The sequence below is a fragment of the Sciurus vulgaris genome (assembly GCF_902686455.1).
Source record: "Sciurus vulgaris genome assembly, chromosome: 8".
Taxonomy (NCBI): Eukaryota; Metazoa; Chordata; class Mammalia; order Rodentia; family Sciuridae; genus Sciurus; species Sciurus vulgaris.
In genome coordinates, this window is record NC_136468.1 from 15,866,342 (window position 1) to 15,881,613 (window position 15,272).

The 15,272-nt window shown below is 46.0% G+C and overlaps 1 protein-coding gene across 2 annotated transcripts in view; it reads left to right on the top strand.

Moving 5' to 3' along the window:
• The window catches only part of HIPK2 (homeodomain interacting protein kinase 2), a 172,057-nt gene that overhangs the window by 45,578 nt on the left and 111,207 nt on the right, over positions 1-15,272 (top strand). For both annotated transcript variants that reach the window (XM_079150093.1, XM_079150094.1), the window contains one exon: positions 10,440-11,523. In XM_079150093.1, coding sequence (XP_079006219.1) covers positions 10,440-11,523 — 1,084 coding nt within the window. Of the gene's footprint in view, positions 1-10,439; positions 11,524-15,272 lie in introns of those variants that run through there.

A 15,272-nucleotide genomic window follows, 5' to 3' on the forward strand; every position in this document is an offset into this window, starting at 1 on the left:
CTTTTATTTGTCTCCATATAAAATATGTGACTGAGATGTATTTATAGGTTCTTTCAAAAAAATTTTTTTAGTTGTAGATGGACACAATACCTTTATTTTATTTATTTATTTTTATGTGGTGCTGAGACTCAAACCCAGTGTCTCACACATGCTAGGCAAGTGCTCTACCACTTAGCTGCACCCCCAGCCCCAATTATAGGTTCTTTAAGGCAAGATACAGGGTACACACAAAAGGAAATGTCTTACCTCCAAGGAGAGAAAAGCAGAGTTCTTTTGGCATATCATGACTTTTTATCTTGATAAAATTACACTTTGGTAAAATTTCCTTTGGTTTCCTTAAACTTATTGTTGTAGGTTGAATTGTATCCCCTAAAAATTTGTGTGTGGAATTCCTGACCCCTCGTGCCTCAGAATATGGCTTTATTTGGAGATAGGTCTTTACAGAGGTAATCAACTTAAAGTGAGGTCATTAGGGTGGGCCCTAATCCAAGGCAACTGGTATCCTCATAAAAAGGGGAATTTGGACACAGTCACACAGAGGGAAGACAACAGGAAGAGCCTCAGGGAAAAGATCACCATCCAGCAGTCAGGAGAGAGGCCTGGAACATATCCTTCCCTTGCTGCCCTCAGAACCGACCTTGCTTTTGGAATTCCAGCCTCCAGAACGGTTGGGCAGTAACCTCTGGTTTAAGCCACCCAGGCTGTGGTACCTTGTCATGCAGTCTGAGCAGACTAAGGCACCTGTGGATAGAAGCTGGTTTTTTTTTTTGTTTTTTTTTTTAATAATTCAGATTCTTAATCAATGCAACTCTTGTTTTTGTTCCCTAAGTTGTTTTGGACTTACTTGTTTTCCTTTCATTGATTCCACAGTTTGCTGGAGAAAACTGAAAAGCACATGTTTTCTCATTGGTGGTTCTTTGCTTTGCCTGTGTCAGATTGCATTGGGAATTTTCAGATTGTTTGTGGGGAATGGACTTTGTGTAGCCACCCATCCCAAGTTCAAGGCAATATGGGAGAGTCACAGGCGACTGGATAGAGGCTTGGTATTGTGGGCAAAGTTGGAAACTTTCAGAAAGAGAAGAAAGTCTGAATGTGGAGAAGGGCTGATCTGGACAAATAATGAACCAGTAGGCAGGTAGAGAGGTGGGAAATTTGCAAATGGCAGGAAAAAGATGCTTTCTCAATCGAAGAAACAGCTTCTGGTAGGATTTTCAGATTGAAGGCAGATGATGTAAAGGGTTTGGAATATTCTTAAAGAGGATCATGTTTCTTGGAAAGGCAAGGGGCTTCACGGTTCTCTTCCCAGGAGAGCACTCCTCTCACTTCTCCTGACCCCTGTGGGATGAGGAAGCTGTTGGCTGATCCTCAGTCAGGCCTGGCCACTCCTCTGTTTTCGTTCTCCTGGATCAGTTCCTTAATTGGTTGATTACTGCTATATTCTTGACTTTTCCATGTGACTCATTCTGTCCTCCTCATGCTATTTGATGAAGCCTATGCCCCTGAGGACTTCTTTATTTGCCATCTGCTCTACTTTCCACATCTTTCTCCTGGGAAACAGCTTTCCTCCTGCGGATTCTGTTTTCATCGAGGTGTTGATAGCAGCCCTCAGGTCAGTGTCTCTAGCCATGACCTCTTGACCATGCTCCTGACCTGGATTTTTCCTTGGTCCACGTGGAACATTTCCTCCTGTTGTTGCTGACTCTGAAATGAAGCCAACCCCACGCAGTGCCCCTCTGACTGGGCCACGCTGTCCCTATCAGCAGCACCTTAAGTCTCTTGGGCTGTGAGCTTTTCATCACCATCCTTTCCCCTTATGATACCTTCACTCTGTCCTGCCAACCTGCACCTAGCCACATTTTTGTCCCTGTCCCTCTGTCTTTGGCCTTATCCATGAACCACTTCAGGATGACATTGCCCTTTTGTCCTTTGGGTTAATTCTGTGTGGTCTCAGCCCATCTTATTATTTGCCATTCTCCTTTGAAAATGGCTTATCTTCATTTAAGAGCCAACCCAGCACAGAGGCACTAGATGCTGATTGTCAGAGACCAGCACCTCCTGACACTGTAACTTGAGTAAATTAAGCAATTCCCTGCTTCAGAGTTTCAGCAGTAACAGTTGAACAATGGATATTTCAGCTTAGACGTACAGTCGGTGCTTGTCATTCGACCTGTACCTGTTAAAAACTGGTTCATTTCTCCTCCCCCAAGATAAATGACACTTCGACACCACTTCTCACCTTCCCTATCGTGCTGTGGAACCCCCTTCTTCTGATCCCTCAGACGTATTTGGTTCCTCTCTCTCCTTCGTCCTTATATCCCATCTGTCAGTGTATGTTATCACTTCCTCTCTGCAAAGTCTGTAATCCTGCTACTTCTTTTTGTTTTCTCAGATCATTCCTTGATCCAGATCCTCCTGGCTCCAGAGAACTGCTGTGACAGTCTCTCTGACCACTGACTGCCAGGTCCCTTAGCCTATGCCTTCTTACTCAAAACTGGGGCTCTGGCCCCTGGGCCACTGTGCACCAGATCAGTGATAGGCATCTCTCCAAAGAGGTGAATTTATTTAACTTAAATAATTTTAATGGCTTTACTTCTCACATGCCATCCTAACTTGAGGAGACAGGCATGCTAGATGACTTCGGATGACCACTGTGGGTATCATTGTTTTATTAGAGGATGCCCAGTCAGGTTTAGATCTGTTTTCTCTTCCTTATCAACTTTCATCTTTCCTTTGGCTGTTACAGTACCCATCTCCTTGTTTAGTGCTTCTAATCCAAGAACCCAAATAGTGAAGAAACTTGGTTTGACATGGATTTGGGAGTCAGGCAAACCTCAATTCAAAACCCAGTCCTGCTAGTAGTAGGAAAATGACTGGACAAGTTATGTCACCTCTATAAGCTCCATAAAATAGTGAAATGTACCTTCCCCTGAAGTTGTAGGGAGTAAGTATCCAGAGTCTGGAAGATAGCAAAGGTGTCGTGGACAATCTCTCTACAACTTGCCATGAGTTACAGAGGCGACCTTCAGTCAGGCCAAAGGAGAAGGCGAGCATCTTTCATGGTAGGGCTTCCCACCAACTCTGGTATTGAGAGTTACTTCAGGAAACTGGAGTTGTTAGATGACAGTTGGGGTCAAGTGGGTGGTGGTGTGCACAGCGTGTACTGGTGACCACATACAACCTTAACATGCATGCATACACTGCTGCTCTGTACATGTGTTTCATTTGTCTCTAAGCAAAGCAGGAGCTTCCTGAGGGCAGAGACCAGAGTGCTGGTTGCTCCCCTGAGAGGCTGATTTACTTAGTGGGATCTGAAAAACCAAACTCTGTCTTGCAGTGATACCCCCATCTTTCTGCTCATAGTTCACATATTTGGTTGGCTATAAAAACTTGCCTGGCCACAATCCATAATGAGTTCTGCTTTTGAACTCTTGTTTAATCTGGAAGTGCTTATGTCACCTAGAATTTTCAGTTGTCCTTTATTACTTGGCATTGAACTTGATAATGCCAGGAGATTTTAAGTTATTTTAGGCCAATGGTGATGTCTTTGTGTTTCCCATCATGCCCCACACCAGTCTTTTTTACATAGAGAATGCTTAATGCCAGTTTGATGATTGATTTCATTTTTCTATTTTTCTCAAATGCCCAGTGCTGCAATCAGCAGTATTTTTATTGTTATTATTGACACATGAATTCTATAGGGCTTGTGGTTGATTCTAAACGGTGCTCTGGTGGAATTATACTATATATTTAACATAACACAACTGGTAGATAAACACACGTTGATTAGAAACAGTATAAAAACCTTTAGACATTTAGTATACACTGTTCTGGAAATGCATCATTTAATAACAGGCTAACCTAAAATTATCTTCACACTACTTGTAAAATACAAACTTGATAGTAGGATAATTATTAAAATTTCACGAATATTGTTTAGTTTGCCAATTTTGACATTTTTCCTAGTACTTTTCAACCCTTTTGAGGCATCACATCATAATACAGTGTTATCAAGGATTATATTTAAAAAAAAAAACTTTTCTAGATCCTTAAATTTTTGCATTCAGATGCATATTTCCAACATATATTTTTGACATATTTTGACATATTCAATAATTGTATTCTATTTTATTTTAAAATATGATGTGTAAGACAGATCCAGCATTCGTTAAGTATGGGAATTAATCCTTCCTTTGAATACTTGATTACCATCCCCTTAAAAATTCTGTAGCTTCAAACACTCATTATTCGGCCAAAATGTGTATCCAAAAGATTTAGGAAGTGAGGAAGTTGGTACCTCTTATGAAAGGTGTCTGGATTCCATTTTCCTTAATAATGTAACTGGATTCTGAGTGGTAATATATTTCACATCACCCAAAACATACCTTAAATACTAACAAAGATGGTGCCTGTTTATACTTATAATTCCTTCTCTTGAGTTTGCTAGAATTCAGGGAAATTGAATTCAATTTAATTTTCTTTATTCATAGTTGAGCCCTCATATCCCTGTAGTTTCACCAGTCTGATCTTCCAGTAGATAATTTGGGGATGGTGAAATGGAAAGGAAATGTACTCAGATGTGAAGCAACTTTTCAGTTCATCTAATTGTGAAATATTAAGTTATGAAGAAACTAAGCAAATAAGTGAGGAAAAAATAACCAAAAGAGCCAATTCTTCAATGTGTCATTTTTTAAAAATTGAGTTAAGACTTCAGTCCATAAAAAATTTTAGATATTCTTTTTGTTAGATAGAAAAAATATTCCATAACCCTGGAAAAATGAATTTCTCACTCAATCATTAAGACACAGGAAAACAAAGAAGCAGAAGAATAACCCAGGTTTGAACGTTGGGTCAGGCTCTGATTCTGCTGTGCATCATGGGAGCCTGCACCCATTGCTTGACCTCTTAGTCTGCAGACTCACACCTTTGTGAGACAGAAAGTGGGGAGGTGTTTGTATCAATGGGAAGGGCTTCCATAGGTAATCGTCGTTGTCCCAACAGTGAGCCATGTGTTCACAGATCTAGAGGATACCCATCCCAGAGCCCGGTGGATGCCAAGTGCTCAGGAACTTAAAACCTGGAGAATCATACATGTGCTTCGAGAATCCTGAGGAACAGGGATTGACATTACATGTGATAGCATTTTGTGGACATTATGTGGCCTCTATAAAAAGGCCACAAAGCAAATGTTTTGGAAAATATGTTTTGAAAGGCAGACTTATATACATTTTAAAAAATGCTAAATGAACATTTGAATAAAGTAGCCCAAAGAGGGGTCAGAGTCTTCATTGCCTAAACATATAGGCTATCAAAATGCACCCTAAGTCTAGGTGACCTGGATTTGTTTGGGGTGTGAGACAGACTGTCATCTCTGTGGCAATAAGGAATGACTTCTTACCAAAAAAGCAATTTAATTCTACTAACTATAGGATATGTTTTTACGTCAGCTTTATAGGCACTGCTTTTCATTTTCATATGCAATACAGAATTTATTACATACAATTATATAAATTGTCTCATAATAAATTTGTTTTAAAATGCTTTTTATTGATCATTTCTGTGGCATCCACGTAAACTTATATCTGTAAAATTAAAACACATAGCAGGCCTCTCTGCATGTGTGATCTTGGGTGTTCATGATGTCAGCCTGTTTAGGAGACAGGGAGGTATAGTAATAGGCATGCCACTTGGTAGAAGCCTAGTTCTAGGTCACAATAACTTGCTGCACTTTCACAGTGAATGAAAATGTGGCCACTTTGTCAGGTTTCATCTTGGGAGGCCAGCAAGGCTTTATGGGAAAGCCTGGGTTGAGACACTCCTCTAGAGCACAGGTGTGATATTTGCAAATTTATTCTACTGTGATTTCCTAGGTCCCTCATGGGCCCAAACCTATCCTCGTGACTGTCTTACTAGCCTCTTCAGTTCCCCACCAAAGGGGCAAACTCACCTTCTAGTCTATGAGCCAAATAGGAAAGACAGAAATGACTTTAAAAACCAATGAGATTTGCCACAGGATCAAAACGAAAATATCCATAAGGTCCCTGCCATTTCTGAAAAGAAAATGGACAAATAAGTAGGTAAGTGGGCTTTGAAGGGTACATACTAAAAATTGAAAGGAAACATTGAGCTCTCCTTTAGAGCAGAAAACAGAAAGCACCCCCCAACCCTTCCTTGTCCCTCACTTGAGGGAGCTGAATAAATAGAGTGGTAACAAGTTGTAAGCTTGACTCACTGAGTGTTCAACTAATCAGAAAGGCTTGGTCCAGAAAAGTAGTCTCAAGGAGAAATGTTTGGAAATAAGTTTGATTGTCATCTATAAGATTATTTTACCATTAAGCTACAAAACCACCAACAGTGTTTTATTCCTTATAGAGATATTTTAGGGATTTTTAAAAATTATTATTGAAGACTGTCTTTAGCTCTAACTTGTTTGAGTGTGTTGTTTCTCAGAACAAGATGGTCTTTGCTATAGAACAAAGGTAACAAAACTGCATGGGGAATTGTGTCCAGTTCTTGGAATAGTGACGATTGACCCCAGCAGAGACCACAAGAGCCCAGGCCAGAGTCAAAGGCAGCTGACCAGGTGAAGGGTAAAGGGTGTTTCTCTAGCCAAGCAGGTCTTCTCTCTGGTCCTGGCCATCCATCACCAGAGGCAGCCAGTGATGATTTTCACAATTTTATGGCCCCTGGCTGTTGTCCCAATAACAAACAAGTCAGAAGCCACCCTCTTCCCCTCTGTAAAGTTCCACTTCTTCACCCTTGCCTTTCTACCAAGAACTTTATAAAACAGTGAAAACAGGGACTAGTGCCTCGCTGCTTTTATGTGTGATCAGCGTATTCCTGATGGTGCCTCTCTGACACCCCTTCCTCAGAGAGGATCAGGGAGTCAGCGGAAAGACAGAGACAGAATGAAGGAAATGCTGGTTTGCTTGGACTCGTCCATGGAAGGTGACTGAAATCCCAGATATTGCCATTCCCGTACTGTATGCAACATCTAGAACAGTATGGGTATCTAGTTGATACTGATAAATAGACAAGAACCATTTTCTGTGTTATTGAATGGGGAAGTTGACTTAATCAGAAGAGCCGTGGGAAGAAGCAGGTCAAGTACAGATGCTGTGTGATCCCAAACCGTATGCTGGGCATGATGTGTGCGGACATGTGGACGCAACACCCAGCTCACAGGTGGAGTTCAGAATTCAAACCAGAGGGAATGCTTCCTCCCATCCATGGGGTCAGGGTAAAGGTGAGGCTCAGAGTCGGGGCTGTGGGTAGGCCAGACCTGCCCTGGGGAAGTCAGCACATCTGTCAAAGTGGAGTCAGAACATCCCCCTGCCATTTCTGGGATTGGCACTACCTAACCTCTGTCTTGGTATTTTAAAAGTCTTGATTTGGGTAGGAAAATATTGACAGAGTTTTCTCTAATTTTCAGAGCCAGGTCAGGTTCCATAGATGAGTGTGACCAGCGATTGCCCTATGGCTAGAGAGCTAAGTGCTCCTGGAGGTCTGGCCAGTTAGAAAGCTCTGCTCCAGCAACCCTGTGCCCACCACGTACAGTAAGCTTGCCTTAATACTGGGGGAACACAAAGGAGTGTGAAGTGTGAACTGTAGCTCTCACCACCCAAGGATAGTCTGGTTATGGAAACATGACTAAAAGTGTAAATAAACAGCGCAAAAGATAATTCAGCAAAGGAAGCACGATTTGTAGTCAAATGGTTAAGTGCTGTAAGAACAGAGTAGGGAGTGATCACCATGGTCAGGGTGGTCTCTGGCTAAGTTGAGAGAAGCAGTGAATGCACATCAGAGGGGACTGTGCCAGAGTGTAAAGGAAGAGAGGACAATAGGCGTTCTAGAAAGAGTGAGCAGACCAGCCTTGGTGCAGTTAATAAGATCAAAGTCAAAAGTGAAGCTGGCGATATAGCTGGAATCAAAATACGAAAGTGTTGAGTCCTCATCTTTATCTCCTGGGCCAAGGAGCCATTGAAAGTTTTTGGATAGAAGAGTAGAAGAGTGACACGCTCAGATTGTTTGCTTTCGTTTTTGGGTTTTTTGTTTGTTTGTTTTGGGCTGTGCTGGGGATTGAACCTAGGGTCAGAGATGTTTTAGGAAAATAAATCTTATGGTCAATCTTTTTTTCTTTTCTTATGGTCAGTCTTAAGGGGAGAAAGAGTGCTCAGGTAGACCAGGTGTCTCTATTTGCTTTGCCACTACTGAAAGCAACAAATGTTTCCACTATGGATATAGCAGCAAAAACAGAAATAAAGAGTTGGATGCCAGAGACATCTTGAAGGAAGGGAAAATTAAGACTTGGTACCTTCTTATCTGTGGAGGTAAAGATGAATCATCAAGGGTAATTGCACAGGTTGGGAATTAAGTGACCAAAAGAATATTTTATGAACAGCGATGGATATATAAGGATGAAGGATGAGATGGGTAGGCTTTTAGGAAAAGATAAGGAGTTGAGCTTTAGAAGATCATATTTCATGTTGTAGCAGGGACTAGATATATATGACTGGAACATACAAGGGGGAGCCCAGCCTGTGACAAACGTGGGAGCTGTTTACATGAATGACAGCTTGAACTGTGTGAATGGATGAGATCTTCCCGAGAGAAGAGAGTCACAGTGTTGGAAATTCCAGCACTTTAAAGGAGGAAGAGAAAGAAGGGCCACCCAAGTGTACAATGTGCAATCAGATATCAGGAGGAGAAGGTTAGAGATTCACATATGACCAGATAAGAGCACCAAGAAGGAAGTTGTGGTCAGCAGCATCAGATGTCACAGAGAAGTTAAGGAGAATAGGGACTGAAAAAGAGTCATTGGATTGGGCAATTAGGAAGTCATTTACCTTTAAGAACACAGGCCTGTCCTGTATGAATATGCTGGGAGAGGCAAGCATCAAAGAGAAGGGAGCTTGAACCCCTGACTCCAAGTAAGGAGAGTGGTAAGGAGAGTGAAGGGGGCAGCAGTGCAACCATTAGTCCTCCCGCCTTCCTGGTCAGGGGCTTGCGTGTGTGCACACAGAGAGGCAAAAGGAAGAGATCAAGCTGTTGATTCTTTTAGCCAACCTTTGTCCAGTGCCTGCTAAGGACTTGGGACCATTTACAGCAGAAATTGAAAACAACTGGAGGAAGAGAGAACGGGAGGAAGCAGGTTGAAGAGAAAGTGGGAGAAAATGGATCATGAGACCAGAGAGCATTTTTAGTGCTGGAAAGGAAAGACATGTCCTCCCAAGGGATTGGAGACAAGGAACAGGACGGAGGATGGATGGAGACTGAGGAATGTTTTGAAATCAAGAGAATAGGAGGAAAGTCGGGCTGACCTCAGGCCTCTGGGCAACATGGAAGGCGGCTCTTCTACTGAGAGAGGGAGCCCAGTGGGGTGGAGAGGAAGTACAGAACAGCCGCTCTGGGCAGTGCTAGGGGAGAGGACCCTGGGGTAGCAAGGCTCCATCGGTGCCTGACAGAGTCCCCTCTCATTGTGCTTCTGTGGGAGGTGTCACTTAGAAGATGGGCAGTGTCTGCTTCTCCTTTCACCTTGAAGGACTTACCTCCTTCATCACTGCACTATTTTTCTTTAATACATTTCCTATGAATTTTGTTTATTTCCAGTATCCCCGCAGTTGAAAGTTGTACAGCTATTCCAGAGTAATGCTCTTAAGGATTTCTGAGGTTATCTAAATTGTGGATATGTTGGTATAAAAGTGTAGTGCTTTGTAGAGAAATTTATTGATATGTGAATTGAGCAGGAAAAGTGAGCAAATAGAGCCCATGAACTGTGCTACCCCCTCCCCCCACCACACAAAATGCTGACAGGAGGTTTTAGACTGCCCACGTGAAGTCCTCCAACCAACTGTCCATCCACACAGTATCATAGAATTCATTTAAATTGACTAAGATGCCAGGTGGTCCCTGTGTCTCATCCAGAAGTCAGACGATTAAGAGCGGCCCTGCAATGGACCTGGGTGGAGACATGTTTCCTCAAAGCAATGAATCCGACCGTGAGGAACGGTGGGCAGGATGAGCTGGCCATGTGAAGGGACCAGGTGCAGGATGGTTACCTGGGTCACTTGAAATAGTCTTCAGCTTTACTAGACTGCAACCCAGTGAGAATGGAGGAAGAGTGGTGTCTCTCACAAATAATATTTATAAAAATAAATGGTGAACTAAGTCCTGATATCCTAATTCTGTATCTGAATTTTGACTGGATCCCTGGCTCTGCTTTGTGTGTCTCCTAGTGGTGGCAGGTGGAGTGCTGGACCCTCCTGGTCCCCCGAACTGGGTCCCAGAATGTGCTTCCAGGTGGACTAGATTCATGTTTCCAAGTTGGTTTGGAAGCAGGAGGATGATATTCTATGTGACTCAAGCCAGAACCCAAATGAACCTGTTGAGTTCAGTCATGCAAGGGAGACTCAAATACTTGCTTTTCCTTTTCCTTCTTATAGGTATGGCCTCACATGTGCAAGTTTTCTCCCCTCACACCCTTCAATCAAGTGCCTTCTGTAGTGTGAAGAAACTGAAAGTCGAGCCGAGTTCCAACTGGGACATGACTGGGTACGGCTCCCACAGCAAAGTGTATAGCCAGAGCAAGAACATCCCGCCTTCTCAGCCAGCCACCACAACCGTCAGCACCTCCTTGCCGATCCCAAACCCAAGCCTACCTTACGAGCAGACCATCATCTTCCCAGGAAGCACCGGACACATAGTCGTAACATCAGCAAGTAGCACCTCTGTCACGGGGCAAGTCCTCGGCGGACCACACAACCTAATGCGTCGAAGCACTGTGAGCCTTCTTGACACCTACCAAAAATGTGGACTCAAGCGTAAGAGCGAGGAGATTGAGAACACGAGCAGCGTGCAGATCATCGAAGAGCATCCACCCATGATTCAGAACAATGCCAGCGGGGCCACTGTAGCCACTGCCACCACGTCCACTGCCACCTCCAAAAACAGTGGCTCCAACAGCGAAGGCGATTACCAGCTGGTGCAGCATGAGGTGCTGTGCTCCATGACCAACACCTACGAGGTCCTCGAGTTCCTGGGCCGAGGGACGTTCGGGCAAGTGGTCAAATGCTGGAAACGGGGCACCAATGAAATCGTGGCCATCAAGATCCTGAAGAACCACCCGTCCTATGCCCGGCAAGGTCAGATCGAAGTGAGCATCCTGGCCCGGCTGAGCACGGAGAGTGCTGACGACTACAACTTCGTGCGGGCCTACGAGTGCTTCCAGCACAAGAACCACACGTGCTTGGTCTTTGAGATGTTGGAGCAAAACCTCTATGACTTTCTGAAGCAGAACAAGTTTAGCCCCTTGCCCCTCAAGTACATTCGCCCAGTCCTCCAGCAGGTGGCCACAGCCCTGATGAAACTCAAAAGCCTAGGTCTCATCCACGCTGACCTCAAACCAGAAAACATCATGCTGGTGGATCCATCCCGACAGCCGTACAGAGTGAAGGTCATCGACTTTGGCTCCGCCAGTCACGTGTCCAAGGCCGTGTGCTCCACCTACTTGCAGTCCCGATATTACAGGTAAGCCCGTCAGCACTGAGGTAGGGGTGCAGAAAGCCCAGTGGCACTCAGATCTGCAGTGGCCGTCACTGTAGGGGAGATAAAAGTATTTTCCCGCAGTTTATGCCCTCAAATGACCTTAATATGGTTGGGAAATTAGGACATGTGCACACTGAAATGAGAATGAGGAGCCGTCTAAGCCAAGTAGGCCATGGAGCCCAGGAAGATTCTTAGTCCTGATACTTAGAGTTGGAAAGGACCCCAGGGAGCTGGGTCCTCATGGATGGGAACAGTCAAGACAGCTGGAGGACAGAGCAGGACGTGCCATTTGAAGACACACTGGTGGCCGTGTACCAGGCTCATGCAGGGGACAAACAGCCTGGTCAGATCCGAGGATTTATGAGTATCAAGATAGGATTGAAAAGACAGGTTGGGACCAGGTTTCAGGGGGTCTCAAATGCCTATCGAGGGAATTGCAGCTGTATCCTTAAACCTTGAGCGAGCCTTAAAAACTCTGAACATAAATGGGTAACAGGTTGAAAGTGGTGTTTCACATAGAAGGTGGCTGAAGGGAGGGGAGACTGTAGTGCAGGAACTGGTTGGCCCCTCCTGTAGCAAGGCAACCTTAGGCACCGCATCCAGACGCCGGAAGCTTTATAGTACCCTTTTTATTATTACAACGAAAAACCCAAGGCTGGGTACTATTATTTTAAAAAGAGATTTATTTAGCTCACAATTTCAAAGGTACAAAGGCATAGTACTGGCATCAGCATGACTCTGGTCAAGACACTGTGGCCCATGGCACCCCAATGGGGGAGTCATGTGGGAGAGCAAGGCCATGTGGCCAGACAGAAAACTGGAGAGAAATTCAGGGTCAGAGTCAGGCTTTCATAGCAACTTGTTCTCGAGAGCACTACCTCAAGGTCCCTAACCTTAATCCTTCCAAAGGCAGCACCCTCAGTGACCTTCCACTAGCCCCACCTCCTAAAGGTCCACTGCTTCCCATCATCGCCACCCAGAGGACCAAGACTCCAACATGAGAATCCTGGGGAGACAACCACATCCATGCCCCACAGGGACACACCTCAGACATCCAACAAAGGCCAGCACAGCACTGAACAAGGATATGGACGAGGCCCAGACCATTGCCGAGTTTCCAGTGTGCTGCTTCCCTGTCCTGGCTCCACATCAGTCACCTGAGGAGCTGTTGAGACAACCCAACTTGGACCCCAGTCCTCACAAACTGAATCCACACACCTGGAATGGGGCCCAGCATAGGGGCTTTTTGCCAGCTCTCCTGGACCCCAGTGTCCATCAGGGCTAAGAACTGCTGCTCCCGTGGGACAGAGATAGAGCACTGCTTGCTTTGGAGTCGGGGACCCAGGGTTGGACCTGATCCCTGTGCTCACTGGGCACTGTGACTTTGGCTGGCTGCCCGCCTCCTTTGCACCTTCATTTCCTGACCCATGGACAGGGGTCCTACACCATCCCACGGGCTTCTTAGGACCACTGCATGGTATAACACAGCCTGGTGCTATAGGTAGTGGCCAGTCTGTGGGAAGTATCCAGTGAGGAGTTGCTGGAGGTTTCTGGAAAGCAAGAGTCAGGTTTGTGAAAGAGTGAGAGATTATGCTTGAAATAACATTGCATAAGTCAGGCGCAGTGGTGCTTGCCTTAATCCCAGCAACTTGGAGACTGAGGCAGGAGGATCACAAGTTCAAAGCCAGCCTTAGCAACTTAGCGAGGCCATAAGCAACTCAGACCCTGTCTCAAAATGAAAAATGAAAAGGGCTGGGGATGTGGCTCAGTGGTTAAGCGCCCCTGAGTTCAAAGGAAGGAAGGAAGGAGAAAAAGAAAAGAAATAACATTGAACAGTCCACAGAGATGAAGTTGGAGATAAGGTAGGACTGAGCCATGGCTGAGAGGTGGAGGTGTCTGCAGTAGCAACAGAGTCCCAGGACTCATGGCTGCCTGAGGCCTTCTGCCCTCACCCGTTGGTGGGTGTGCTTTCTCCACGCCTCCTTCAAGGCCACAGAGCGAAGGTGGGGCGGTGTCCACACAGCTGACCTCCTACCCAGTTCTGGGGCTGACTGCCCGCTCCGGCCCCTCATGGCCTCCCTGGTTCACGGATGGCTTCTCCCCTGGGCCCAGCCTGGCTGCCACAGCACTGTTGCAGGTCTCCTCGTCCCTGCTCCCTACACCCCGCCTGCCCCTCAGCCTGCTGCTGTCTCCTTTCATTGTGATCCTACTCAGAAAAGGCTGGGGTCTCCAGGCTGCTCCATCTGGCTGTTCCCACCCTCCCCATGCCTTTAGGAGGGATTTCCTGGGTCACGGCAGCCCTCTCTAGCCTCCTAAGCCTGTCCTTCTCCAGCCTTGCTTTCTCATGGAATTCACACATGAAGCTCCGCTGTTTCAGGAGGAGTCTCCATGGGCCTCTGCATGCTCTTGAGGAGCCCATCTACTCCTGCCAGCTCTGTCTGCCCTCCTGTCCACTCCTGTGCCCTGCTCTCTGCTGTGGGTCCGACTGGGCACAGAGGGGTGAAGTGTACCCAGTGCTGGAGCCACCTGGAAGGTGTAGCCTGGAGAACAGGCAGAACCGTGGGCATCTCCTTATGACAGAAGGCAACAGACTGGATGGGAGTGTCTGGCCAAGCTGGAGGGTCAGGTTCCAAGCCCAGACAGCATGTGTTCTCTCTGGAGAGTGCCCGCCCGACTCTTATTGGAAAGCCGGCTCTGTGTGGTCCTGGGTCACCAGTCTGCCCAAGGGTGACTGCTGCTGGGCCTAGTTCTCCGTGCAACAAGCAGGAGCTGCCGTTGTCACTTTATATTTAGGCTTGCAAATTCAGCATGTCAAGGGCTATTTCTTCCCAGGTCTTGTCCTGAACTTAGGGCGAACCGTAGCCAAGTCAGGGGCCACTTGGGGTTTTATTATTTAGTTAACCTGTGCTGCTATTAATGGACAGAAACCAGCTTCACTGGCTAAAACTGGCTAAAAATTGAGCATGCAACTTATAAAAGACTTTCAAAACTATATTTAACAGGCAGTACATCCTTGGAGCAAAACTTGACGAACCAAGGCAGCTAGATTTGGAGGTCCTAAGCCTTTTCCTCCTCAATTCCTTGTGCCCCCTGCCCTCCCGCTACACTCTGCAGTTTTACTTTGCTCTCAGGCAAAAATAAAACCCGCTCAGGATGTCCACAGGTGGCAGTCCAAAGTTGCCATGAGAACGGGGGGGGAGAGGGGTCTGAGTCCTCTCCTGGGACCTCCAGTGTCCCCTCGCCAGCCTCTGGCTGAATAGGCCTTTCCACAGTACTGCTGTTGGGGAGTGAAGCTGGTTCGCTGGCAGGTCTGGGCCACTTGTCCCTCCGCACTGGGCGCCATCCATGCAGCCCCGCACCGTTGCCCTTTAAGGCCCTCCCTCTGGTGTGATAGCACACCTCTTTAATCTGGGCAGGACCACCTGTCCAGCATGGTCATTGTGGCCTTGAGGTCCTCCCTGTGAGTCAATGACACAGTCAAGGTGAAAGGCAGCCCATCTTTTCTGCCTGAAATGATGTTTCATTTCCAAATTGGCCACAGTGCTCCATTTCTCCCTCAGGCCTCATCTGAGCCCTGGAGTAGTTTGTTGCCATGTAGATCGATAGGAGCTTTTGAGGACAGTCTTTAGCTCTTGGTCTCTGCTTGTCCTGGCTATGTGGGACAGCTCTAGGCCACATTTGTCAGGCTGATTTTCCTAACTGCTTTGCCCTTTACTGGGGGAGAATGAGCA